At 35.7% G+C, this 27997-nt stretch overlaps 2 protein-coding genes and 1 pseudogene across 2 annotated transcripts; 2 read left to right on the top strand and 1 right to left on the bottom strand.

Annotated features, from left to right (window-relative positions):
- Nucleotides 1-50: 50 nt before the first annotated feature.
- LOC113760262 lies at nt 51-4680 on the top strand (annotated as a pseudogene).
- Nucleotides 4681-6910: 2230 nt separating this feature from the next.
- Nucleotides 6911-11074, bottom strand: LOC113760261 (pentatricopeptide repeat-containing protein At1g09820). Its single transcript, XM_027302817.1, has 2 exons — nt 8867-11074; nt 6911-8731 (listed from the first exon to the last, which is right to left on the bottom strand). The coding sequence occupies exon 1, from the start codon at nt 11072-11074 to the stop codon at nt 9245-9247; it is 1830 nt and encodes a 609-aa protein (XP_027158618.1). The 3' UTR covers nt 6911-8731; nt 8867-9244.
- A 2988-nt stretch (nt 11075-14062) lies between these two features.
- On the top strand, nt 14063-27544 carry LOC113763540 (lon protease homolog 1, mitochondrial). The gene is made up of 19 exons (XM_027307374.1): nt 14063-14536; nt 15890-15955; nt 16805-16996; nt 17216-17281; nt 17515-17556; nt 17645-17767; nt 18627-18725; nt 19337-19402; nt 19480-19566; nt 19685-19724; nt 21752-21923; nt 22067-22191; nt 23315-23445; nt 23529-23633; nt 23827-23940; nt 24641-24808; nt 25411-25512; nt 25783-26046; nt 26516-27544. Exons 1-19 carry the CDS (start codon nt 14222-14224, stop codon nt 27215-27217), a joined length of 2979 nt encoding a protein of 992 aa, XP_027163175.1. The 5' UTR covers nt 14063-14221; the 3' UTR covers nt 27218-27544.
- The last annotated feature ends 453 nt before the right edge of the window (nt 27545-27997 follow it).

Below are 27997 nucleotides of genomic sequence, written 5' to 3'. Positions count from 1 at the left end.
AGCAAATTTCGAAACCCTAGCCTTCTCTCTCCAGTTGCAGAAGAAGAAAAATGGTGTACTACTTCAAAGCCAGACCTGAGGCTGGAGATTACACCATCTTCATGGGCCTCGATAATTACGAGAACGAGGAGCTCATCAAATACGACTTCCTTGAAGACGTTTGGTAATTCTCAAACCCTAGTTTTTTTCTAATTTAGGTAGTGTATACATTGTGTGAAATTTTAGATTTTTGTTTGGATTTTGGAGTGTAAAATGGTTTTCTTGATGTTTTACGTGTTGTTTATTAGCATCTAATTTTGTATTTTGAGATTGTATTGAGTTGAGAATTTTAGTGCTCCGTTGAGTTTTTGGTTATCCCTTGAAAAAGTACGTCTCCTGAAAAATGTTGATTTAGATTAGTGGCTATTTAATTTTGTTCTTGAATTCTCGGACCTAAATTTAAAATAATTTAAATTATTTTTTACTAAATGATTGGTTAGATTTATGAGGTATTGCACCTGTGCTTGTTAGTACTTGAAGAAGGATATGTAAATGCAAAAGGAGTTCGTCTAGACTATAAGAAGGCCATCTTGATACATGAGGCTCTTGTCAGCCTAGTGGTTTGAGAAAGTATTGGTGGATAGTGAAAGAAAGAAGTTCGATTTAATGGCTGAGAGGCAAACCTGAAGGAAAAGATTCTTGTTAGATTCAGTTTGAGAAATTCTGGCTTACAAAGAAAGAATCTTTATTGGGCATGTTCTGATAAAGAAAGAGCCTTTGGTGACTTTCTTTGAGATTGGAGCATCTTCTGGTAGAAGTTGTTGAATTTAGCTGCTAGAGGTGGCAAGGTGGACATACATGAGTGATAGAAATGAGTAGTAATACTTGTGAAGAAGGAAACCATTGTATTGGTCCTTTATTTAACCACTTTAATGCTTTAAGCTGTTTGTTTCTCAACAATGTCACATTCAGGACAGTGTCTATCAGCAAGTATTCTGTTACAATTTTAGAATGACATAGCCATTTGTTTGAGGAAATCATGAAATTGTAGGTAAGTTGATATGTTCTTAGGTGGTAGGTGTAACTAGTAAGTGCATGAACTTCCTTTTCTTTCATAATTTTATTATACCTGTGAATCATGGTGTCATGCTTTAGATTTCCCAAGGGATATATGTGTCTTTTGATGGGCAAGGAGGTTATGTGCCGTTTGTTTCAGTGCATTGTTTTTCATACCTGTTTGCCACTTATTGAAAACCTGAAGTTGCCTTGCAGGTTCCATGTGGATAAAATGCCATCCGCCCATGTCTTTCTGAGATTGCACAAGGGCCAAACATTTGATGATATACCAGAAGGTGTACTGGAAGATTGTGCACAATTAGTCAAAGCAAATTCCATCCAGGGTAAATTCTTATTTTCCTGTTATGTGTTGTTTCAAAGAGAAACTCTTTTTGTTTAATGGAATTAGTCTTCAGCTTCAAAAGCTGGTGAAATTTATTTTGCCCCAATTTTTGAGGAATAAATGAGAGTTTGTAACGTATAAAAATTTAATCGAATGGGGAGAAAATATGGACACATCTCCTTTTCTTAATCTCTTATTCATTCATAATTAGCCTGACATTGTCATGTGGCAGGAAATGAGGTGAACAATATTGATGTTGTTTATACTCCATGGCATAATCTTAAAAAACTATCTCCATGGACGTTGGCCAAGTTGGTTTGCACAACTCAAAAATGGTGAGTCTATATTATTTTTAAATAGCTGGAGTATGATTCTCATTGTGCCTTATGCTTCAGGATATGAAGTTCCATTCTCTGTTGATGGTGGACGAAAAATTTACCTATATCTGATCTTGGTTCTGCTTTAGGTTCGTACCGTCAAAGTGGAGAAACGAATAAATGAGATAGTTAATAGATTAAACCGGACAAAGGTGGAAAGGAAACCTGATTTGAAAGGTATGACTAGCAATTCTCCTTTAAGATATGTTCTGCTACACCAAACTGTTGTTCTTGTCTATATGCTTTTCTCATTTGGTTCTTTGCTTCATGCTTTTGTTTTGTCTGTCTTCAGCTGAGCGCGAAGCAGTTAATGCGGTAGAAAGTACTGAAAGGAAAAATCAGCTAAGGGAAAAAGTAAGTTGTGTAGCTTTTTCCTTTTTTCTTTTGTTTTTTGGTGTGTTTTTTGGGGGGGGCCTGTCGGGAACAAAATATCGTGATTCACGTCATACATTACTAGGGTGATGCAGCATAAATGATAAAGGAGATATGGACATTTTGCATCTAGTATGAGGATAAAAGATGACAGTAATTGCATTTTCAAGAGAAAGTTTATGTTCTATTCATTTTTCTTGCTTGCTTGCTCTACTATCTTCTGCTTTTTATCTTTATGATTAGCTGCTAAGTAGATTTGTGGTTCTTGTGTTGCATCATCTCAGTATCATGCGGGCTTAGATGTTCTTGGTCTGAAGTGGTTTTGGTGTACTTTTGAAATATTAGGCTTCAAATATTGCTCGGTACTTCAATTAGGAGAAGCAAGACTAACCCTCAATCTACAGCCGTCAAAGTTATATCCATCTTGACCCCTAATAGCATCTTCTGCATCACGGGCATTCTCAAACTATATCAAATAAGTTATCCATGTGAGTCACAAAATCCACATAAAACTGCAAGACTAGTAATGTAACCTAGTTAAACATTGAGGGTTAGTCTCATTCTTGACCATATATCCATGTATTTGTTTCCCATTCAACATGGAATCGCTTTTTTTCATCAGAAGAAATGGAATCACTTTTTTTCATCAGAAGAAATGGAACCGCTTTTTTTCATCAACGAAAGCCGTGCCCATTCAACATGGAATCGCTTTTTTTCATCAGAAGAAATGTGCTACAGCTGACCGGTAATCTGCATTTGGTAATACTAGTTCAACAACTTGTATAAGCTTTCTTTAAGCAATGTTTTTTAAAACCGGACCGTTAATTGAACCGGTGAAGTGAAAGGGTCGAGGTTCAACCGGTCGGACCGGTTCAACCTCGGTTCAATGAATTTTTTAAAAAATAATTTATATAAATATATATATGCACAAAATAAGACATGTAATGGATAATTTAATACTTTATATGATGAAAAGTTTACTATTTTCGAATAACTTGGATTTTTAAAAATTATAAGTTAAAAACAAATAAATTTTATCTCAATTTCAATTATATCTACCAAAAAAATCTTAAATCCAATCCAAAAATATCACAATATTTGAAATTATACAAAATTCACGTCTATGAGAATTTAGACATTGTGAACTTAAATTTTAATTTACGTTTTGAAATTTAGATATTGCAATTTAAAAACGAAAGTTTGGAGTTCGAAGGAAATAAAGAGAATCGAAAATAGAAATGCAAATTTGATGAGAAACAAAAAATGAGATAAAAGTGAGTGGTTGTGGCATTAAACAAATTGGGTTAAAGAAAAATAATTCTTTTTTAACTTTTTTAAATTTAATGGACAAAAATAAAATTAAAAGATGGAAGAAAATATCAATAAATTAAAAATAAAGAGATTTGATTAAAAAATGAGTGGCAACAGAAAAGATGAGAGAGAGAGAGATGGAGAGAGAGAGAGAAAGAGTTAAAAATTAAAAAAAAAAGAGCCATAAGAGTATGAGATTTTATAAAGAAAATGAAACAAAAGAAATATGAGTGTTTGTTTTATATAAATAAGTTATCAAAAAAAACTAATAAGATATGATGGTGCAACGGTTACTACATTGGTCTTCTATTACAAAGGTCTTGAATTCAAATCTTGATAACTACATTTTGCAAAAAAAAAAAAAAAAAAAAAACTTGAAAACCGGAAATGACCGGTTCAAATCCGGTTCTGCGGTTTTCGCGGTCTGACCGATTTTTGACCGGTTTCTTGGCAAAGTCAAACCTAGCATTGAACCGGACCGGTGCCATGGCCGGTTCGCGGCTCAACCGGTCGAACCGGCCGGTCCGGTCCGATTTTCAAAACACTGTCTTTAAGAGGGTTAAACTCATAGAGCACTAGTGTGTGCTATAACAGAGTAGCCAGAGAGTTACAAAATGTCCACACCACATGTCAAAACATCAAGAAAAGCATTTGCAAAAAATAAGTTCAAACGTCCGTCACAATGGTACATGCAAAACAAGCAAAACAGCAACAAGGAATAAAAGCAAAATTGATGAAATGTGTTGCGGCTGATCTGGTTAAGATCCTTCATAATAGAAGTCTCTGTTGCCTTGATTTCTTTTATCATTTGTCTCCAACTTCCCAATTCATTCCAGGATAACTTTCTCCACCCCTCCGATCCTTTCCACCAGCATGTCATCTGGTACTCCCCTGATATCCGTCACTTGGACAATTGTTAAGACATCTAAGCGCAATTTCTCCATTTTATCCTTCAAAGTGAATCTCACAGCCTTACACAACATCGAATCCACATATGTCGCGTACTCGACTCGTAATCAACAGCTGGTTCAGCTTCCTAACAAAATATATATATAGATGATCAGTGTGATCAGTGTGATCAGCGTGAGTAAGCATGTGGCAGAAGAGAATGAGTGTTGTTTGTGGTTGGGAAAGGCTGAGATAGGCTCTGATGAGGCAGTTGTAAAGAAGTGTGTTGGTCCATCCAGAAGTGATGAGAAGGTTACCATTGGTAGAAATAGAGGCGGCAAAATAGAACAGTAACAAAAAAATTGATTATCTATTGACACGTGAATATATCCTCAAGTCTAACAATATTAACTTGACCAATAGCAGGTCAAAAAAGTTAGGTATTGACCACAAATGAATCTCCTAATTGGGCCCCACTAATGGGTCACCCCCTACTCTACAAAGAAAACAAAGGGCCTTTGACCAACTGCCATTTTTTAGCATTTAATTCCTTGATAGAATCTACAAAAGTAGCCATCGTCACCTTGCCGTGCTCCCCCACGTCACGCAACATTCGATTTGCATTCCCCCCAGCAATAGAAAGCATATAAAATGCCCCGCCGATTGCAGCTGCAATCAACGAAAGCTGGGCAAATAAGGACCACATGCCGGTACATCAAGAAGAGTATTTACAGCAAATAAGTTCAAACATCCGTCACAATGGTACATACAAAACAAACAAAATAGCAATAAGGACCACAACAGAAAAATCCCAACTAAGATGACACCCCCAAAAAATTAGTAAAGTCTACTGAACTCTGAGATGTCTGAGAGGCCCATGGAAACCAAAAAAAAAAAGAGAATGAAAAATCAAAAGGAATTATCTTGAGCAAAAACAAAATCATAAGAACTATCATTCTGAGGATATTCAACTCTTAAGTCTAGGATCTTAATTTTAAAGTGGTTGACATCTTAATCATCAATCCAAAAGCATTTAGAGGGCCGGGGTAAATAAATCTCTAAATGTGCAAGAGAAAATGTTTAGGCAACGAGACAATAAGGTGATTATGATCCTAGTGTCTCTTCTTGCATACTATCAATTAAAACCAAGTGAGCGGAGTGAAGAGAAGATGCCCAAGTCAGTCCAGAGAAAGAAGTAATCTAAATAACTATTTGATTTTATCTTATTAAAGGTTAATGAAGACAAAGGATGCAGAAAGAAGCACAGCCTAGTATTCCAGTCAAAGTATTACATGATAATTTCACACACCACGAGGTATTTACCTCTTTCAATTTATATATATAAATTTCTCTAGTCAACCTAACTTCTAAACGCGCAGAGTTTATGTAGAAACGTAAACGTGAAAAGCAAGAAGAATAAGGATGGAGGCTGGAAGGAAAACTTTGTATTACTTAAGGCTTCAAAAGTTTCCCAAAGTTGGTTTATAAAAGAGGGTGTTTGGCCTATTTATAAGCAAGCCAAGAATCCTTTACATGATTCTAAAAAATTTTACCAAATAAACTATCCAACTTGCTTATCTAAAACGTTCCCTTATTCTATGTTACACAAGTGGGAACCTATAAAAGGTTCCATATCTTTTTAGTCATAAACCCCTTATGTACAAAAACTCTCGAACAATTTAAAGTGTTCTGAAAGCTTCTAAATCATGTTACACACTTCCAACAATATTTGGAGAAACTTCCATGCCTTGGTCAAGCCTTCATGGCTGACCACTTGTTTGGAGGATTAGGATGTGAGTCTACAATCAGTTCAAAATTTTTTTACCTGAACGCTATGTACAGTGGGCATGACTTGACCGACTAGGCACAGTCGTGCGCGATGCCGCGATCTCGTGCATGAACAAACAGGGTCGCGTGCAGACTGAATGTGATGCATGTCAATAAACTGGCTGTTCCATTAATTCCATCGTCCAAGATGATGATTGTAATTTGTTGGTCCTAAGTCAATTTTTTTATCTTTATTTTTCTTTACAAAATTAATAATTTTTTAGTATATCTAAACAACAAAAAGAAAAGATGACAAAAAAAAAGATAGGATGATGGTTGTGAATTTTTGCTGACATGCATTAAGCTTGAGCGAGTAGTAGTGACAAGATTATTTTTTAAAGTTCGGTTTCATTGTTGGTAGATTCATTAAAGTGGGTGAGTTTTCTTATGAAAGTGAAGCCGAAACCCTGATGGGTCTCATTCTCTCGTCATTTTGATGATTCGTTGAAAATGGGCTGGGAAGGTAAAATAAATAAATAAACCCAAAAAATTATAAAAAAGAGAAAAAAAGAGTAGAATAATTATATATATATATATATATATAAAGCTACATATGTTGGCATAATTAATTTTCCAAGCCAGATGTATATCATGCAACTATAACTCGCGACTGTAATCAATCATTAACTAATTGTTTGACAAATGAAAAGATTTGCAAAAGTGATTGAATTTTGGGCTTTTTTTTTATAAACCCTTAACTTGTACAATTTTTTCATAGTACTATAACAAAGTAAAGTCAAATATTTCATTGCAAAAGGAAAAGAAAAGGTCATACACTCTTATCTTATATTTATTTTTTTTTAAAATGACTACTATACAGGTTGACAATCAGTCCTTAGGCCTCAACCAACAAGGTAATTTTAACTTGTGGTCACCATTTAGCAGACTTTCACACACTTTTCCTCATTGGAACGGCAAAGAAGGCTGTAGCAGCCATACATTATAGCAACACTGAAGCCAACAAACAGAGCAACGGAAGAATAAACAAGTAAACGGCGTTTCCACCGGCTAAACAAGCCCGGCTTTGGCCTAAAACTCTGATTATTCCCTTGTTTAGCGACTCGAGAACCACCCTGCAGTTGATCGAACGGGGTTCCAGGCAATACCTGATTGAGTTGAGCCCTTTTGATCCTGTACAACTTGATGAAAGCAAGGTCCAAGGTGTCCTGATCGAGCTCTTCTTTTGACTTGACAATTTTGTACATGGCGCTGACAAAGGTGAACAAGTTTTGGACGGCAACAAGAAGTGAGAGGGTCAATGGAAGCCACCAGTGATGACACCTGAGAGATGAGGCAGAGGTGATTGACGCAAGAATCACTGCTTGGAATATGAAATATAGGTTGACATTTTGGGCTGCTCTTGCTTCCAGCTTTCGAATATTTTGCTCCGTTTTCTTGTTTGATTCATCTAATTGGTCTATCTCTCTTTGGATTGGATCCTCAGGAATATCGTTCACCATCTCTCCATCCATTGCAATTCCTTCAATCTTTCTCTATCAACATGGATGGAAGTCCTATGCCCTCAATTCTTAATTTATGATTTTGCTGAGCACGTAAATATGCTGATCATCTCAAATTGAAATGTCCCCCGTGCATCCTGTATGTCGGACAATTTATTCTGACTTTTCCGAAGACGAATGTTATATGCATTTCGCAAGACCAAGAGGAAAACACGTGTAAGAAAGAAAACCACCTAATATGCTCCTAATCCTTGAAAAATCATCAAGCCAATATGCTGACTTCCTTATCCCTTGGTACAGTTGGCCAATATGCTTTTGTCAATTTGTTCAAGATGAGGTCTCTTACTCAGTTTAGATTCTCTTTTTGTCTCAGACAACCAAAATTCTTTTCGGCTTCAAATTCAATGGTGGAACCAACGCATCGGGTAACAATTGGATCTTCTCCAATTTTGGTTTGAGCCATGAGACTGAAGATATCGTTCACAACGTGAAGGGTTAACATGATTGAGTTCAATTGCATGCCACGTTCTTAAAAATGAATGAATAAAGGGAGCAGAACATAATTGAACCAGCAACTAGAATCACGAAGTAACATTGGGCTGGGGAGAAGCAACTAAATTACAAAAAGAATCTGTTTGCTTGAATTCTTCTCTTTTTACTCTGCATAAGCATTTTCCCTGATTTTTCCCATTATTATGGCTGACACCAAAAGTAAAATGATCACCAATTTGAGTTGTATCACCAAAAAGAGTAGTGACTCCATTCATTAAGAGCAAGAAAGAATAACAGAACTTGATATCAACTAATTAAGCTCTTCCTTAACTAAGTTTGACATGCGGCAAGGAGCTGCAGCAATTTTAAACTCATCCAAGGGAAAATTGCAAAGCTCAAACTGAAAACAGCGATAGTGTGCCTGAGTTTTCTGTGAAACAGCACATTTGTAGGGCTAAAGCTTGAGTATAGGCTGAAGAGCACAACCGTAAAGAAGCTGACCCAATCGATATGAATTTATATGCACTGACGACCACCCCCCCACAATTGAAAACCCTCGCTTGATTTTGTCAAGTTTTGAACATGAAAAAGCAACAGGGTATGTATTGGAGGAAGTCTAGGTTTCCCTGAGGCACGCACAATAGCGATGCATCAGTGCATATATCATTATTTGCAGAGTAAATTCCTAACGAAGGTGATATCATAAGTAGGAACTAACCAGTAAAGAACATTATTATCAACTAAATAAGAGTCAGACCCACCTACTTGAGACGATGTTCAAGATCTTCATGACTTGTCTAGTACCTCCAATTATTGCACAAAGCTTCACTGTGGATATGATGAATAGAAAACCTTCTGCATTTGATAAACTAGTATCAAAGAGAGCACCTGATTAAGACTGGAGTTACAGCTTAAAAGCTGACACTGTACTTTCATTTCTGACCCTTGAGCACCCCCGCAGTTTTGAGCAAAAGTTGAGCCAAGCAAATGCATTACAACCAGCATTAGACAGACACTGACATTAGGGAAAGACGGCAAACCAAAACTTTACGACCCTTCAGGCTTCATCTCTTTCATCCACATGATAGTACAGTAAAACCTTAGCCACTATAAGACCACAATAAGTTTTGCCTATAAGGCTAAACACTAACAGAATCAGTATAGAGATGCCCATCTATGTCAGGGACAAAACCCTTCTCCATCATTTCCTCCCTAATAATTTCATATGTCATCCTATTTGGGACCAATCCTTTCTCCAACATCTCATTAAGATAGGAATTTGCTTCCTCCAACTTACCTTTCTGGCAGAATCCCTTAATCAACACATTGTATGATACCACATTAGGATGCTTACCTTCCTTTTCCATTCGTCTCCTCACTACCAAAGCTGCAGTAGGATTTCCTTCTCGACAATAGCCAGCCATCAAAGTATTATAAGTAATATGACTAGGAATTAGGCCCTTCTCAAAGATCTCATCTAGAAGTCTAACTGCTTTTCTAGATTCTCCTCTCTTGCATAGTTCATCTATACGTATGTTGTAGGTGACAAGATCAGTTCTCAAACCCTTCTCCTCCATTTCCTCCAAAAGCTTGTTAGCTGCTCCTAAGTTACCCTCTTGAAAATAACCACCGATAAGGGAATTGTATGTGGCAACACTAGGGCACACCTTTTGAGTCAACATTAATTGATGAAGTGCTATAGCTTTATCCATGTTTCCAGCTTCACAATAAGCATCAATTAATGTATTAAAAGTCAATGCATTGACTTCGACGCCTTTCTTCACAATATCATCAAACATCTCTTTAGCTTCCTCTAGCATTTTATTCTTACAAAATCCATTTAGGATTACATTATAAGTCCTTATATTTGGCTCAAAACCTAATCCAACCATTTCATCTCGCAGACCAAGAGCTTCATCAATTTTCCCTTCACCACAAAGACCATTAATCAACGAATTATAAGTTGATATGCTTGGTGTTATCTGTTGCTCTTTCATCTCTTTAAAAAGCTTTAATGCAGCAACCACATTATCAGCCTTACAGAACCCATCAATCAGCACATTATATGTAATTTTGTTTGGGAATACGCCCTTCTCCACCATCTCCTTCAAAAGTGCGTCAGCTTTATACATTTTACCAGCCCCACCTTTCTTACAAAATCCATCAATCAAAGTATTATAAGTAACCACATTAGGCATAATCCCCAGAACCTTCATATCCTCCACGACATCACCTGCCTTATTCAACTTTCCAGCCTTACAAAAACCATTGATCACCACATTAAAAGTAATCAAATTAACATCAACTCTCCTCTTAGTTATCTGCCTAAACACAAACTCCATGGTTCCAACTTTTCCATTCTTCACCAACTCTCCTAACATTGGATTACACGAAATCACAGATAACTTAAACCCGTAATCTCCAGCCCTCCTAAACCCATCTACAGCTAAATCCAATTTTTTATTATTCACTAAAGCTAGTATCAGCATATCAGTAATAATAGAATTAGCACAAAAATCATCACTACAAGTCACTAGTGTGTGAAAAAACGAAGAAACCGAAAAAGGTGGTGTTTTTTTAACAGAAAAATGCAATAAAGATCGGATTTTTGCGTATTTTTTATCATTTGCTAGTAAAGCTATTAACTTGCATAAATGTTGTAAAGAATGGGAAACCTGGAAACCATGTTGGGACCATCTAAAGAAGGTGAGAATGGAATGTGAAGGGAAGTTGTGGTCGAATAATTGTTGGAGAAAATTGGATGGAGTTGTGGGTTTTAGCAGGGGTTTAAGCTCTGACCAGTGTTGGTTTGTGATGAGTTCTACAATTTTGGATTTGAATGACGGGTCAGACAGGGGGAGAGAAGGGTGTGTTGGGGTTTGACAGGTATGGCAGCCGTGGACGGATTGAGGAAGTTTGAGGCGGAGGAGTGGTGGTGCAGCAAGGCGGGGATGGCGGAGCCGATTCATTTGGTGGGCTGAAAAAGGGCTGTGAAATCTGGAAAGCAAAAGAAACAAGGCTGAAACGAAGCATGTGAATGAATGGCCATTTAAATAGGGCAGTCAATGGTGCTGAGCTAGCCCGAACTTGGCCCGTAAAAAGCCCAATAAGTCTTACTACGTAATTTGGGTTTAAATAATAAGTTTAAATCAAATATGAATCGATTTGAGTCTCATTTAAGCTCAAATTTGATTAAAATTTGGCTCATTCATATGTATAATTATATATATAATTACATATTAAATGATATATAATATATATAATTCTACATATTATAACATTAAAATATTAATAATTTATAAATATTAATATACTATTTATAATTATGTACTTAGTTAATTATGAGTTTAGATCGATCCCAATATGAGTACGAAAACTCATTTAAATGATGAGTCAAATTTGACCTTTCTTATCTAAATTTGAATTCGAAAGCCCAAAATTGCATTTATTTTTTGAATCGAGTTGGAACTTGCTAAAGTCATGCTCATGGAACTAGATTAATACCCCTATTTAATGTGAGATTCAAATTGATTTCGGGTTTTGATCATGTACATGTGAAATTGTGTTTCGTTCTTTCCTTTTTTAAGCATTTCAAGGAATTGATTGTTTTTAGGCTTCTTTGTAGATTTTTGAAGGAACCCTTTTAAAATATTTCATTTTAGTGGCTATGAAATGATATGTTGTATTATTGTGAAGTATACACCATCTAATGAAAAAATCTCTTTGTCAATAGAAAACCAATTAATTATATGTGTTTGGATAGCAAATTATTACACAAATTTATCTGCGTACATTTTTCAATTATCTTTTTATCTCACATCCATCATATAAAAAAAATGTGCTATAGTATTATTTTTAAAAATTATCCAAAATAATCTCCTATCCCAACACACAAATAATTTAAAGGCAAATCTGCTCAAATATTTCAATCTATGAATTTATATAGAAAAAGAAAATGCCAAATATTTCCCTCTTAAAAATGTTTTGTCTGTAATTTTTTTTTAAAAAAAGAATTCAGATACTTGTGGTTGTGGGTCAACAACTAGAAAACCTTAACATGCCGCTAATTCCTTAAAATATACGTATAAAAAAAAATTATCCGTCAAATGCACGTCTGACTGAGGGGCTTTCTTATTTTATACGGGCCGTACTGACTCAACACGATCGAATCACAAAAAAAATCTACCCGGTCAACATCCAATTTGGGCTGAGCATTTGCGTCAGCGGACGTGCTGACTGGGCACGTCCGCACCTGACACAAACAGATGCAAAAATGTTGTCTCGAAAAAATAATTATCCGAATTGGTTGTATTATTATGTATGCCAATCACAATCACAAAGTGATTATAATAATTAATTCCTGTTTATTAGAATACATGAATCGTTCGTTAATTAACAACTATTATGCATTTAATAATGATTTAATAATAATACATGTGGAAAAGGCATCTAGGGACATGAATCATGAGGTTAGGTTAATGTATTTATTTTAAATATTAATGAAATGAAGTATATTTAGGATTATGGTTAAAATTTAGTTTAATCAGGTTAATTTGAAAATTAAAGTACCAAATTTTAAAGTACCAAATTAAAGTACCCTAACTCTAAAAATCCTAAAGCCTAAAACTTTTTTTTTTTTAAATGTTGTCCGAGAGACCTTTGTGTCAGCAGAGATGTGCTGACTGGGCACGTCCGCTGACACAAATGCTCAGCCCAAATTGGATGTTGACCGGATAGATTTTTTTGTGATTCGGCCGTGCTGAGTCAGCACGGCCCGTATAGAATAAGAAAGCCCCTCAGTCAGACGTGCATTTGACGGATAATTTTTTTTTATACGTATATTTTAAGGAATTAGCCTAACATGCCTGCCGAGGGATGCATCGAGATTTTAACGTTAGACCTTAACTGCTGCATTTTGCTGGGGTCAACAGGCCAGTAGGGGGAACGTTCAAATACGCCTGCACTAACTGAAATTACAAAACTAACCTCCTTGGACCCTAAAATATCCCCCTTTTTTTTGGGATGCAATTCTCATAGCTAGGATTAGCAATGAATAATAAATTTGTTTGGGTTTGAAATTCTCATAGCTAGAAATGAATGAATAATAAAAACGCAGACAATATACAATAAATCTCATTGTTAGACACAAAGGTTAACCTCTGAATAAAGAGCTAATTGTTTTAAACTCTCGAGAGTAAATTTTTTTCTTTCTTTCTCTGACCCATCCATTAGTGCTATAAAATATATGAGCATCAAGTATAAGTATTTCCTAACATTCTATTCTTTTATATCATTCTCATTATTTTCGAGTCGAAATTCAAGCTTTTTTTTTTTTTGATGAGGAGGACAAGCAATAATTTATTTTTAAAAATATCATAATAATTGCAAACGAGAAAATTCATTCTTTTTCATCCTCTTGAAATAGTACCTAAGAATGCTTGTATCCATATGGAGTCTCCAAAATACATATTAGAAGTTTAAAACGCTTTACTTCTATGTCAAATTTAATCATTAAATTGTATAAACAACTATTTTATTTATTGACCATCCAAAAATTGTATAAAAATAATTCAAGGAGATGTCATCCAAATTCTAAAGATTACTAAAGGAGTCTACCTTGTTTGGGTTGCCATTTTTTATCAAAAAAATTTTACATTTTTTTTGAACTAATTTCTCAATTATCTTTTCGTTTCACATGCATCAAAATTAGTACAATACATTTTTCTATAAAAATTTCAAAAATAGCAATCCAAACGTGTATGTGACCGGGATAATTTCTTTTTGCAGGGAGAATATTTTTTTTTCACACACCCACACCCAAAAAAAAAAAAAGTGTGATATATCAGGAATTAAATGACCAAGAGTGGCAATTTCGCCAATCAATATAAGCTCAAGGGTTTAAGCAGGGCTTAATTCCTGCAGGAAAATGAAAATGTCATAGTACAATTCTGCGCCCTTTCTCCACCCTTCTCCTTCTTCAAGCATCCAAGGACTTCCACCAATGGCGGTTCAATCCAATCCAATTCCATCTATTTATTAAACTGAAATCACCAAAAGAAATAAAAGAAAGGAAAAACCCACATTTTCCCCTAAGTTAACGACCTCTGCTCCTGAAAATGTTGAAGGCCGTAGCGTCAACATGTTTACAGTCCCGTTTCCATGTGGCAACGACGGCGTTTTACCCCTACCTCCGCCATGCTTCCGAGTCGAACTCCCCATTGCTCAGAGTTCTGGACTCACTTAAGGGGCCCAATTACTCAAATAGAAGAGGCCCATATTTTTTCCGGCGATTCTTCTGCTCAGACTCCAGTGAAGATTCTGCCGAATCCGGGGCTGAAGCTAGACGGGTTGAAACGGATGGAGAAGATGCTGATTCTAAGTCCACTGCAGCAATTGTACCCACTGTCTTCAAACCTGAAGATTGCCTAACGGTATAATTATTGAGATTTTTTTTTTGTTTTTGTTGTGGTAATTGCCTTTGCCCATTTGAATTTTGCTTATATCTTTGGTTTTTTGGGAGGTGATTAATAGTTTTTGCCGTTTTGAAATTAATGTGAAGTGGGGTGGAAAAAGTTCGTCACTTTTCCTTGGTAGACATGTTTTAGTGGTTGTTTGCATTAACTGTTTTTGCTTTCTGAAATTTACTAATTGTAGCATTTGAGCATAAATTAAATATTCATTCGCTAGTCAAACAGCTAAAACTGTTCTTGTAATCTAATATTTTTGGCATGATAATTTCCCTAATCACAACGTTGAATGAATAAAGAGTTGAAGGAACTGGGAAATAATGCTCGTGAGGAGAGTTAGCTGTAGCTGAAAACGTATATTGTGAAATGAGAAAATATATTTTACATGTAACTCCTAGTCTTAGGTTAAAAACCTGTTGCTTTCATCAAATTGTGTGGGCAAATATAGGATTCTAGTGCAGGATGCAAAGGTGATCGTCTGGTTCCACTTTAAAATAAATTCAGTTGCATTCTTGGTTCCAACTTGAATCACGAAAATATGGCAACCATCAGTTGTGTAGCCCTAAGTACCATTTTTCTGGAGTTGCACTGTGATTGATAAATTTAGAATGCAAAAATTCCTTGATGTGGATCTTTGACTCTTATATGGGAATTCAAACATATGGATATGAAATAAAGTTATTAGATTTGATGGTGAAGAAACTTACTTGTGTTTTACTAGTAAAGCTCTGATCGAGGATTGGTGGATTGCAGGCTTTAAATCATTATTTTCATAGTACGGAACATACTTCAACCCATAGATATTATAGTTTATAGCCATCAGAAATCAAGCTGGCTATGTAGCACTCTAACATTCATTACTGATGAGCTGTGGCACAGCCTCGTAGAGTCTCAATCTGACTAAAGAAATTAAGCTTCAGAGTGAGGCATTGGTGACCCATGATTTCATTTTTTTTACATGGAAAATAAGCAAAATTAAGGTGTAAGATAACCCTAATACGCAAAAATATGAGCAATTCTTATTTACAAACACTAGACCTTGCATTAGTGGTTGTAGATTGTGGTAATTTTGTGCATCAGAAGCTAGATATAGTTGTGAAGAGGGTAGGGTAAGAAATTTGATCAAGACAACTATCCTTGTAGAGCCCATACCTGCACTTCTCCTTCCTTTTCTCAATAGTTTAGTTTGACTGAAATTTTCTCGATGTTTTTCACTTACTGATTGAGACTGTTTTACTTCTGACGTTTGCTTATAGATTCCAATTTATATTTCTTCTTTTTTATACATAGCGGTAATGAATTTGTATTTTTGTGCAGGTTCTAGCACTCCCATTGCCTCATAGGCCATTATTTCCTGGATTTTATATGCCAATTTATGTAAAGGTATGGATGATTAGTTCAAGATTCTTTCACTAAAGCTAATCTTTTTCTTTTCCAGCATTATCCTTGATGATATGATTGTGGAGACCTGAGAGTTTTAAATATGATGCTTTTTAGAATGATCACAATGACTTGCTATATTTTCTCTATTGTAAAACTATAAAAAACTATGTATTGTTGATGTGTATCTGATGCAGACTTTTTCCGATATTTGGGCAACCTGTGTTCTATGTTGAATGTATCCAGCAGTTTGTGATTGACTGATAATTGGTCAAATGCTTTAAATGTCTGTTCCAGTAGAATATAACGGTGTTCTTTCATTGAATCTTCAGTAATGTGGTGAAAAAATGCTTTCTTGGATGAACTTGCGGAGAACCTTAAGAGTACAAAGATATGGGTAAAAGTTCTTAGTTCTGCATAACTTCTCACTAGTACAAGCTAGGTTGTTGAAGCATGAATCTGACTATACATACATACATACATGCATGCATATATATACATACATGCATACATATATATAGATATATTAGATGTAGTATAAGTTTCTCATTTAGTATCAAAATCTATAGCTTCCTCCTAATAAATTAAATTGCTGCAGTCCATTTGTGGAATTTCTTCTTCACCATTGGATTTAGGTTTCAAATCATAAACTGCTGAGGAGAAGAAACCTAAAGTCTAAGGCAGGCTACTTGGGAAAAAAATTTTAATTGGCTTTTGTTATACCAATATTTATTGAAATATTCTACTAGTTTCAATTGTCTTTCACCTCCTTCAACCTTTTATCCATTGGTTAATGTGAGGAGCTTATCATACCTGTTTACCCTTTTATTTTACATGGAATATTATCTGCAGGATCCCAAATTATTAGCTGCATTGGTTGAAAGTCGAAAGAGACAGGCCCCTTTTGCTGGTGCTTTTCTTGTTAAAGATGAACCAGGAACAGACCCTGCTATTGTTTCTCCATCTGATGCAGAGAAGAACATATATGAACTTAAAGGAAAAGAGTTGTTAGGACGCCTTCATGAAGTAGGCACGCTAGCTCAGGTAATTAGATTTGCTGTTGTGTTTCTTGTTCTTTATTAAGAAAGAAATCTGAAGTGCAAACTGAGTATATTTGCTTGAGTAATATTGTTGTCAATTTTTTTTAATCCAAATCGCGATGTACCTAATGTGCAATATATTTGCTTGAGTAATATTGTCGACATTTTTTTAATCCAAATGAAGATGTTCCTAATACTAACCTGTACTGGTTTTGTGATCCAGATTACAAGTATCCAAGGTGATCAGGTTGTTTTAATTGGTCATAGACGAATTCGAATTACAGAGTTGGTGAGTATGAGTTCTCTGCCTTGTGGTCAATTTTTGTATTCTGGAAAAAGTTGTGCTTTTGCTCTAATTCGTGTTTGACTTTATTCTTTGTGGTGTATTAGTGGTGGAGCCTTATGAATATTTACTGGGTGCATTCTGAAATGATCTTTATTTCCTTTTCTGCTATTATAAGCTATTCTCCATATTCTCTGAACTGAAAAATCAGAGGCCTAATACGCTTACGACCTGCACAGGTTGATGAAGATCCCCTTACAGTGAAAATTGATCATCTCAAGGTAACTATATCTGAGTATATTAACTTACTGTAAGTTGAAGCTCCATTTTTTGCACTGGTCTTTCTACTCTAGTTCTTGTCTTGTGCAGGAAAAACCTTATGACAGAGATGATGATGTAATGAAGGCAACATCATTTGAAGTCATTTCAACCCTGAAAGATGTCCTGAAAACAAGTTCCCTTTGGCGAGATCATGTCCAAACCTACACTCAGGTTTGAGCATTATCCTTGTCATTCTCTTAATCTTTATTGTAAGTGTAACTTCCTGAGAATGTTTTATATCTCTCAGAGTGGTATATATTGCTGTTTCTATTTTCTTCACTTTGTTATCGCTTGCATTTTCTAGTAAGTTCAGTTATCACTGTCTTCCACTTATTTAATGGTTTTCTACTTCGTCTCATGCTTGGTTGACTACTGGGCTATTACTGCAGCTTTACTTTTCGATAATTAGTCAAACTTCTGAATTAACTAGTGGTGCATGAAAAGTAGATTGGCTTGGATAAAGATCTAAGAAAATGTTAACAAATGTGCAATAGTGGAAGTTGTGTGAATTGTATGTCTGGTATTTGGTCATTAGAAAAAGTTCTTTGGTGCTGGCTCAGACTTTTTTTTTTGCCCTTCTTCACTTTACATTTCTTTAAGTAAATAGAAGTCGCACTTTCAAAATGTTGGGAAGCTTGGAGCAATTTTCTGTTTTGGAGCTCGACACAAGCTTGATTTTATTTCGTCCAAAACTGAAGAAAATTTGGAGAAATTCTGAAATTATCCCATAATGCGTTCGATATAAAACTTATTAGAAGAGGCATAAGTTTATGAACTAGGAATTGCTTTTGGTGGTCTTTGAACATTTCCTTTCCTTTCTATGCAGATTTTCTGCATTTACAAGCATTAAGTTTTCTCAAGTTTCAACTCTATAGCACTTGTATCTCAGCTTGTATTTGGTGTTTTTTGCAGGGATTCTTTTCTAAAAACTGTTATTCATAGAAATGCGCATCTCTATTGTTTATGCATGTTTTGGGTTTTAACAATATTCAGTAATTATTGCCATCATCTAACTTCTGAATTGCTGCAGCATATAGGAGATTTCAATTATCCTAGGTTAGCAGATTTTGGAGCAGCAATATCGGGTGCAAATAAATTTCAATGCCAAGAAGTTCTTGACGAGCTGGATGTATGTCAGCTATACCCCCTTATTTTGAATTATGAAGTTTCTGTCTCTTCTTGTTTATTTCATCAACTTGTGATGATTTGAAATGTTTGGTCCAGTCCCGACCCCCGTCTCTCTTTAATAACTGTGAGGAAAAAAGTTTCAATTTCTCATATGAATTTGAATTGTTTGGTTTATCTCTGCCACTACAGTTTTCAATCTGTTAATTGAATATAAGCATCATAAGCATTTTTTTTTTATATTTACTGTTCAATACCTTCTCAGTAAATGTATTACCTTTCAAGTATATTTGGATTGATTCAAGGAGAAACGGTAGTTGAGGGACTTAAAAGTTGTACTGCTTTGTCATTTGAACTGATATCATACCTCGAATACACCAAAATCCATTGTACATCATTTGAATTGTGATTGATGTTATCTATTTTTTGCAAAGGCATCTTCTGTTAGTACTTTTGGCTGCCTTTATAGTTCTCTCTTTCTTGACTATTTTGTCATCCAAATTTAGTTGTGAAAGATTGAATGATGCTTGAATTGCCATTTTCAACTAATCAGCACTTTGCCATGGATTTTAGTCCATAACTGTTTCTGTTTTTGCCTTTCTTTCTCTTGATTAGGTGTACAAACGACTTAAGCTTAGTCTGGAACTATTGAAGAAAGAATTAGAGATCAGTAAAATCCAGGTATGTGCAGTGCCATCCACTTTGAAGGTTTGATGTGAAAATTTTCATTGCATCCTCTTATGATTTTACTGATTTAGGAAGCAATTGCCAAAGCAATTGAGGAAAAGATAAGCGGGGAGCAGCGCCGCTATTTATTGAATGAGCAGCTTAAGGCCATAAAGAAGGTGAAGCAATGAGTTGATATATCTATCCAAGTAACTATTTCTTGTGTTTCTGTAAAGCCATGTGAAATGTCCTCTAGATAATGAATGGTTACTTAAACATAGCTTGATTGCGATGCAGGAACTGGGATTGGAAACTGATGACAAAACAGCTCTTTCTGGTGCTCTCTCTCTCTCTCTCTCTGTATCTGATTCTGAACTTTATCTTGTCACACCAGATTTCTGAATGTGTCCAGTTCGTTTTTGTGTGGTTCTTTAGGAGTTATAACACTATAGCAGTGGCCATGCTAGGGGACATTTTGGAAGCCTTTGCTTTACACTATATCATCTTATGCCATATTTTAGTTTCTCACAAGCATAATATTTGTTTTTGGAGATTGAGGCGGTTGCTTTTACTTCTAGTAGTTCTCCTTAATGATGTTGATTATCTGTAAAGGTAGGTACAATTTAAAAAGTTAAAAATCAAAGGTTAAACTTTTGAAGATTCGAGAAATTTTACTAAATGGATAAAAGATTTTCTTCTAACTTTTTGCTTTTTTTTATTTAAGAAAAAAAGATATCAAAAGGCAAACTAGTTTCATAGCTTTCAATACCTATATCAAGTCCCTTTTTATTCAACATTTAAGCAAGAACTATAGAAAGCATAAAAGCTACTTTTCATGCTTTCTATAGTTGATTATATAACCCTTTTTTTGGTTTTTGGAGGTTGAGGCAATTGCTTTTTCTTCTAGTAGTTCTCCTTAATGATGTTGATTGTATCTATAGGTAGGTACGATTTAAAAAGTTAAAAATCAAAGATTAAACTTTGAAGATTTGAGAAATTTTAGAAAATGGATAAAAGTTTTTCTTCTAACTTTTCTTTTTTTATCTAAGAAAAAAAGGATTGCAAAAGGCAAGTTAGTTTCATAGCTTTCAATACCTATATCAAGTCCTTTCTTTTCAACATTTAAGTGAGAGCTATAGAAAGATACTTTTCATGCTTCCATGGGAGAATCCAGTTGTCTGTGAACTGCATACAGTTGGTAGTCTAATGATAGGTCTTCTTTTAATTTCAGCATCTAATGAAACCAGTAACAGCCTTTATTTATTTATTTTTTTGGTTTTAACATAAAGAGTCTTGATATGTTTAGATTGCTAAAATTCCTTCTCCAGATCCCAAGTCTTTTAAATCCCAAAAGAAGAGGATAAGTGATATTGACTTCCCTCGAGGTCTATCATATTTACAAAGTTATGAGTCATCTAGTTTCTAAGATTACATGGACCTCCCATGTCAACCTTTTCTGTTCAACATGTAGTTAGTTAATCTCCCATAAATGTACTTAATTATGTTACTGGGAGAGTGTATTTGCTGAAACAATGTATTTTTTTTTGGTGGGGGGGGGGAGGGGATTCTATGTAAGGATGCTAAAATCACTCAGTAAGTTGCCTTAATTTACCAAGAAGTACCAGTATCTGGTTCCCTTTTTGGATAGTTTTTAAAGTTGTGTAATTTGCATCCCCTCTTTGATCTGTATTCTTTTCAGTCTTTGTGAGAATCTAGAATTGTTATACGATCTTACTTCCAATTGTGTGAAATCTGATCAAGTTAGATACTGTTCTTCTTCTTAGGTGATTATTAGTTTGTTCGTAATCTATATGTTTCATATCTGTTGCCTGCTTGGAGATACAGCTATTTTGATGTGTCATATCTGTTACTTATTCTGGGATAGATTTATTTTTCCAGGTTTTCCCTTCTGCTCTTTAGCTATTGGTGTTCTTGCTGATAATTCATTCTTAGATATGCAGGACTTAGATGGGTGTTTATTGTTTTATTCGATACTTTACAATCTCAAATACATTTTAAAACTGCTTGTGGCCGCTGGATCGTAGTTTCCCGCCTTAAACATGCTTATGCCCGCAAAAGTGATAATTGCTGGTTCTCTAGATTTGCATTTCCTATGTTCGAGGAAATAAATATCTTTTATTATCTTTAATGTGATTGGTGCTATTTGTGTGTGTATGTGTATTTTTTTCCCTTATTTTGTTTTAATCCCAACTTTTATTGGTGCTATAGTAATGGACAATATCTGAGCTTTCTACTGGCTTCTCTATGAAAACAATCATAATTGTGTTGAATATAAGTTTTCTAATATTCTTTTGAGTATGGGAAAAATGGTTGTTGTTTTGAAACTAACTTTTTATGCTGCAGCAAAGTTCAGGGAAAGACTTGAGCCAAAAAAGGATAAATGCCCGCCTCATGTATTGCAAGTCATTGAAGAAGAACTGACAAAGCTGCAGTTGCTAGAGGCTAGTTCTAGTGAATTTAATGTTACACGTAATTATCTAGATTGGTTGACTGCACTGCCTTGGGGAATTTACAGGTTTGCTGTTTGCTTCCTTTCCCTTTTGTACAACTTTGTAGCTGAAAATGTTTATTCTGCTGTTGGAATGTTACTGTTTTATGCTGTAGCCCTGCTGACTAGTTCAACTGCTGGTGCATTAATGGTTTCTTGCACATATGCAGCGATGAGAACTTTGACATTTTACGGGCTCAAGAAATTCTTGATGAGGACCACTATGGTTTAACTGATGTTAAAGAAAGGATATTGGAATTTATAGCTGTGGGAAAACTCAGAGGAACTTCACAAGGTTGGTTTTTTCTATGATATCGACACTGTAGACAATGTTAATGTTGTTTGGCACTTTTCGTTGGAAAAAAGTTAATATCAATTATTCTTTGGGGCATTGTAAGAGTCTACTGGATTCTGCCGATTAAACATAGTGCATGGGGTACTACTAAAATTTTTTCATGCGGCTGTAGTTTCTGGAGGATTAACTAATTCATGTATCTCTTTTTCATAAAAGGAAATACAAACATTTCTGTGGGAGAAACTAATGCATTCAGTATATGGAATATTGCAGTTTATATTTGCCTGAGGTTTGAAAATCACTTCAACTGCATTCATTGACTCGCATTGGTTTCTCAACTATGTTTGTTGGACATGTTAAGCACACCAAGAACTACAGAAAGAGCAAATCAATAGAAAATTTTGCAGGGGATCAGGGTTATTACATGTCCATTGTTTCATAAAACACCAACTAGGAAATTCGTTGCCTCGTATATAGAAAATTTTCATGTGTAGATGTAGAAATACCTGTGGTGGGTTACTAATTTGGGTTGTCTTCATCAGGTTGATTGACTTTTGATTTCCATACCATTGTAATCATCAAATATTGGCTGATTACCTTTAGTGCATTAGTTATGATTGACCAAACCTTTACCACTAGATATCTCCACGTGCATCCTTTTTTTTTTTAAATTCATTTGAATTCTAATCCACTAGGCTGCATCTGGCAGAGAGGTTTGTTTCTGCTGATTTTCATAGTAGCGCATTTAGATTGCACTAAAAGTTATTACTTGAGAAGTAAGAATTGGTTTCGATACTTTCAGGAAAAGTTTACTCAATTACAAACTTTCATGAATGCATATTTTTTATGTAATTTAAGTTATCTTGTGGATCCTTTTTTGATTGAACGTGGAGTGATGTTGACCATGATGATACTGGCCAAGGGCTGTTAGAATTTGAATGTATTTAGTGAGGAGTTGTGATAGACTATATGAAAGCAACAAGATTTCTGAGGAGACTCACTCCTGATGCCATGCACTACGCGTGCTGAATAAGAATGGCCTTTATTTTGCACTTCAATTTTATGCAGTGCTACAAGTGACCTTTGTTCTCTGACGCATGCGTCTCCATTTGAATAATAACAGGAAAAATCATCTGCCTCTCGGGTCCTCCTGGAGTTGGGAAGACGAGTATTGGCCGTTCAATTGCACGTGCATTGAACCGTAAGTTCTACCGGTTTTCAGTAGGAGGTTTGTCTGATGTTGCTGAAATAAAGGTAGGTTGTGAACTAGACATATGCAGTTACTTATTCAACATTTGTGTTTGTCATATGTTACTGACTTTGGAAAACATATCAAGGGGCACCGTCGAACCTATATTGGTGCCATGCCAGGGAAGATGGTGCAATGTCTGAAGAATGTAGGAACCGCTAATCCTCTTGTCTTAATCGATGAGATTGACAAGGTCTGATATGCTTCTTTTGTTGTTCTGCTTATCCTCCTGTTCAATTATCTTGTCCTGATTGACCACAGTACAATTATTCTCCACTAATTATCATTTCTGTTGACTCCTTTTTCTGAAGAGGGTTAGTGGTCTATGAAATTTGCAACACCCATGGATTCTCATCTTTTTCCTCATACAATTTTGCTTTTGGCAGTTGGGAAGGGGACATGCAGGTGATCCAGCAAGTGCTATGTTAGAGCTTCTTGATCCCGAGCAGAATGCTAATTTTCTAGATCACTACCTTGATGTTCCAATTGATTTGTCAAAGGTTAGTCAGCAAGCAAATGTACCTCTTCTTGCAATAATATGATTTGGAAAAAGTGGTGCTTAACCTATATTAAATAGAATGGAGAGTTAGCTAATAATGTATTAAGTGGGAGCAACTCATATGCGGTGAAAGATTTTTTTCTTTGAAATAAAGATTGTTTTAAGTTTATAGATATACCGCTAGTGATATATCACTAACCACCCCAACGCGGTAAGTGGAAGGTTAGGAAATACTTCAGTGATTGCAAGTTCTGGTCAATAGATAGGTAAATTGATCTTGCCCAACATACTCCAGCCCACTTCTTGTCTTCAGTTTCCACTTCTTCATTCCAGCATAAATCTAATCATGGAGAGGTCAATTTGGTAGTTAATGCTGATTCTTTGCATGATATTACTAATGTCTTGGTACATTATTGCTCCTGGGATGTTCGTTTATGGTAGAGTTGCTGCAGTAACAATACTTGTAAAACAATCCTTTGGATTGCATATTGGGTATCAACCCTCCCAAACATTGTAGTAGTCCACCTCATTTTTGCAGAAACTATTAAAAGAATTTGCTTCTCTTCTCATTGGTGTTTAACTTGTTATTTATTGCTGCCTGGCATCTTTTTCAGTTGCATAAATGTCGCGAGTGAAAGGTTAAGTAGATATCATTCTGCATTATTCAACTTGGGGGATTACTTATCTATTCTATACTGCAGGTTTTGTTCGTCTGTACAGCGAATGTGGTGGATACAATACCCAATCCTCTTTTGGACAGAATGGAGATAATTTCCATTGCTGGTTATATTACTGATGAGAAAATGCACATTGCTAGGGGCTATTTGGAGAAACATACTCGTGAAGCATGTGGCATCAAGCCTGAAGAGGTTTCTCGCTCTTTCTCTCTCTGTGAAGTTTTGTGTCTTTGATGATAAGTTGCAGTCTTTAAGTTCTTGTGACTCTTCTTAAGGAGAGTTTTTTTTTTTTTTTTTTTGTCTTTTCAAAGTTCCTACCAATTTTCGAGCTATTTGCGATGCTCTTCAAACATTGGTGAAGTACTTGCCTTCTGGATAAGAATGTACTTTATATGAGCTTGTGCACCAGGCTTGTTTAAGCCCAGTGAAATAATATGATCAAACTTTTCACTCAGGAAATGTTTGAGGTTGATTAATCTAAAATAAAGCAAGAGGACTTGATTGATTTTAAATAGAGCAAGGCGATTCGAGTGTTGATTTGTAGTGACTCTGCATAGTCTTCACGGACAACCCCAAATAGTTTGGATAATTATTTGCAAATCATTACATTCTGTATTAATTAATGCCAAGCCAAAGAAAGAATTTTTTTCCCCAAATGCATATGCTCATTTCCTTTGAATTTTGGCCCGTGGAGTTATGTCTTCTCGAAAGTAGAGATTTATTTACACACGTGTGTGTAGAGATGTATTGTTCTATATATGCTTTTGATAATAGGGGTTAATAATTATTCCCAGGTTGAGGTTACCGATGCTGCTCTTCTATATTTGATAGAAAATTATTGTAGAGAAGCAGGAGTTAGGAATCTTCAAAAGCAGATTGAGAAGATATATCGCAAGGTTTGCTGATTCTATCTCTCCCCCCTACATTTTTCTTGTATCTGGCTTTCCTTTTCTTGATTAGCTATTCATGCAAAATCATTTATATTCCCATTTGTGCTAGATAACTGAACTTTTCATTCAGGTTGCAAATTTGCATTATGTTTTTATTGTTTTCATGTTGCCACAACTTTGGTGAGAAATATGATTCAGAGTTCAGAAGTTTGAAATCCCTGCAAGGATATTGTCAATTGGCTTAAATATTGAAATTATCTTTTGGTGTCTTGAAAGATTGCTCTAAAACTTGTGCGGAGGAGAGCACAAAATAATCCTCCAGCCACAGAAGTTGAGGATGGTCAATCTGTTGAGCTAACGGCAGAATCTCATGGTATCTTGACCGAAACCTCAACTGGAGAAGGGGCACAAGATGGAGCAGTATCTGTTGAACCAAGCAATATTGAAAAGGCTTCTGAAACCTCCGTAGAAGAAACAAAGTCACTGGATCCCACAACTGACCTCATAGAGAAGTCTCCAGATCAAGCAGCAACTACAGAGGTATATTATAAATATCTTTAACTGTCTTCTGCAATCTATATCCAGTATAAAAAATTGTTCTTTTCTTCCCTCTGGTATGCACATCTTCCAATTATAGACCAACAAAATGGTCCATTTTGCTCGTTCATTTGATTATCCTGGAGGTCTAGGATTGCAAACTCCTCCAGTATCTTTAATTAAAACTTCCATCTCATTGTAAAACACAACATATACCTGACTTGTAAATTTGATTGTCAAGCAAACATGCTTTATGGTTAATAACACACTTTAAGAATAATGTTGAACAACTGTACCAATTGTTAGAATGATTCTCATTTGTGGTGATCGTCCGACTCCAATGTAATAAGAATAAATGACTACTTGGATGTATCCTTCCATGCTTGAGAAGTTCATCTGAATCAAATCATGGTCATAAGATGCACTTTTGTGAACTTTTACTCATTTAGTGTTGCTATGGTGACTATGACAGGTCATTCTTGAAAGTGACGAGAGTAAGAGTAACGAGATTGAAACAGTGGATAAGGTGTTGGTTGACACGAATAATTTAATGGATTTTGTCGGCAAGCCTGTCTTTCATGCAGAGCGCATATACGAACAGACCCCAGTTGGTGTTGTTATGGGTCTTGCTTGGACAGCTATGGGTGGATCAACATTATACATCGAAACAACTCTTGTAGAGCAAGGTGAAGGGAAAGGTGCACTCCACGTTACAGGACAACTTGGAGATGTCATGAAAGAAAGTTCCCAGATTGCTCACACTCTCGCAAGAGCAATATTGCTTGAGAAGGATCCTGCAAATCCCTTCTTTGCTAACTCCAAGCTTCATCTTCATGTTCCTGCTGGTGCTACCCCGAAGGATGGTCCAAGTGCTGGTTGCACCATGATCACATCCTTGTTATCTCTTGCCATGAACAAACCTGTCCAGAAGGACCTGGCGATGACTGGAGAAGTAACACTAACTGGGAAAATCCTCCCAATTGGAGGGGTCAAGGAGAAGACAATTGCTGCAAGACGGAGTGAGGTGAAGACAATCATTTTCCCTTCAGCTAACAGGAGAGATTTTGATGAGCTTGCGGATAACGTGAAGGAAGGCCTGGAGGTCCATTTTGTAGATGATTATAGTCAAGTATATGATTTGGCTTTCAGTTACGACGAGAAGAGGGAAGAATAAGTCTGTTTCGGTGTATCATGATGTTCGTTGAGTTTGCCAGTCCCAAAAATTATCCTGTTCTGATCAAATTCAGGGAGCCGAGAAAGTCCCTTGTTCCAACTGGTTTTTCAGGCGGATTTGGTCCCGGAACGGGACCTTTGTATACAAGTTTATGCCATGATTCATTTGTTCGACAGCAACGTTTTTGTACAATAATCATTCAAACGTATAAAGCACACTTATCCACCTATCTAGGATGAAATTTTCCCCGGCGGCCTAAGCCTTAGAGCAGCATGTTGTACCATCTATTTGGCTATGGTATTCCTAATATTATATTTTTGAAACTCTTACAATGTTTTCTGAATCCCATTCATGCATGTGGATCCAGTAACAACCGCTAATATTCTTCTCGCCCATTTGCTTGTGTAACAAGTGCATTCTTCTACACTTTTTTCTGAGAAGGTATCGACTTTGTGATTACAGATCCATGTGATTATTTTGGAATAAAAGCACATTTCTCTTTTCGTTATCTGCTTATAATTCATATTTGTCATTTCGTTAATAAGTTGAAATTTTAACTTATTCTCGACACCAAATATTGTTACAGAGAAAATGCTTTCTGGATGTTTTTGGGATCAAAATGGCACTCAAGATTTTCGGAAAGTCGGATATATTCAAGAGAGGTAAGTGTCATTCAGCAGTAGAGATAATTTAGGAAGTTGATCCTTTGAAGAAAATGGTCTGATGGCTAAAAATTTGGAGGAGAAAGCTGTGTTCTTTGAGGGTAAAATGGATAAATTC

The sequence above is a fragment of the Coffea eugenioides genome, chromosome 2 (genome assembly GCF_003713205.1).
Source record: "Coffea eugenioides isolate CCC68of chromosome 2, Ceug_1.0, whole genome shotgun sequence".
In the NCBI taxonomy this organism is placed as follows: domain Eukaryota; kingdom Viridiplantae; phylum Streptophyta; class Magnoliopsida; order Gentianales; family Rubiaceae; genus Coffea; species Coffea eugenioides.
This window is presented reverse-complemented; position numbering and strand designations above follow the sequence as displayed.

Bases quoted from the DNA above. Each gene is read 5' to 3' on its own strand.
- LOC113760261 (XM_027302817.1), bottom strand. From the start codon at position 11,074: ATGAATCGGCTCCGCCATCCCCGCCTTGCTGCACCACCACTCCTCCGC.
- LOC113763540 (XM_027307374.1), top strand. From the start codon at position 14,222: ATGTTGAAGGCCGTAGCGTCAACATGTTTACAGTCCCGTTTCCATGTG. The intron at 23,446-23,528 runs GTAGGTTGTGAA...AAACATATCAAG, and splicing joins CTGATGTTGCTGAAATAAAG to GGGCACCGTCGAACCTATAT. The intron at 24,809-25,410 runs GTTTCTCGCTCT...AATTATTCCCAG, and splicing joins GTGGCATCAAGCCTGAAGAG to GTTGAGGTTACCGATGCTGC.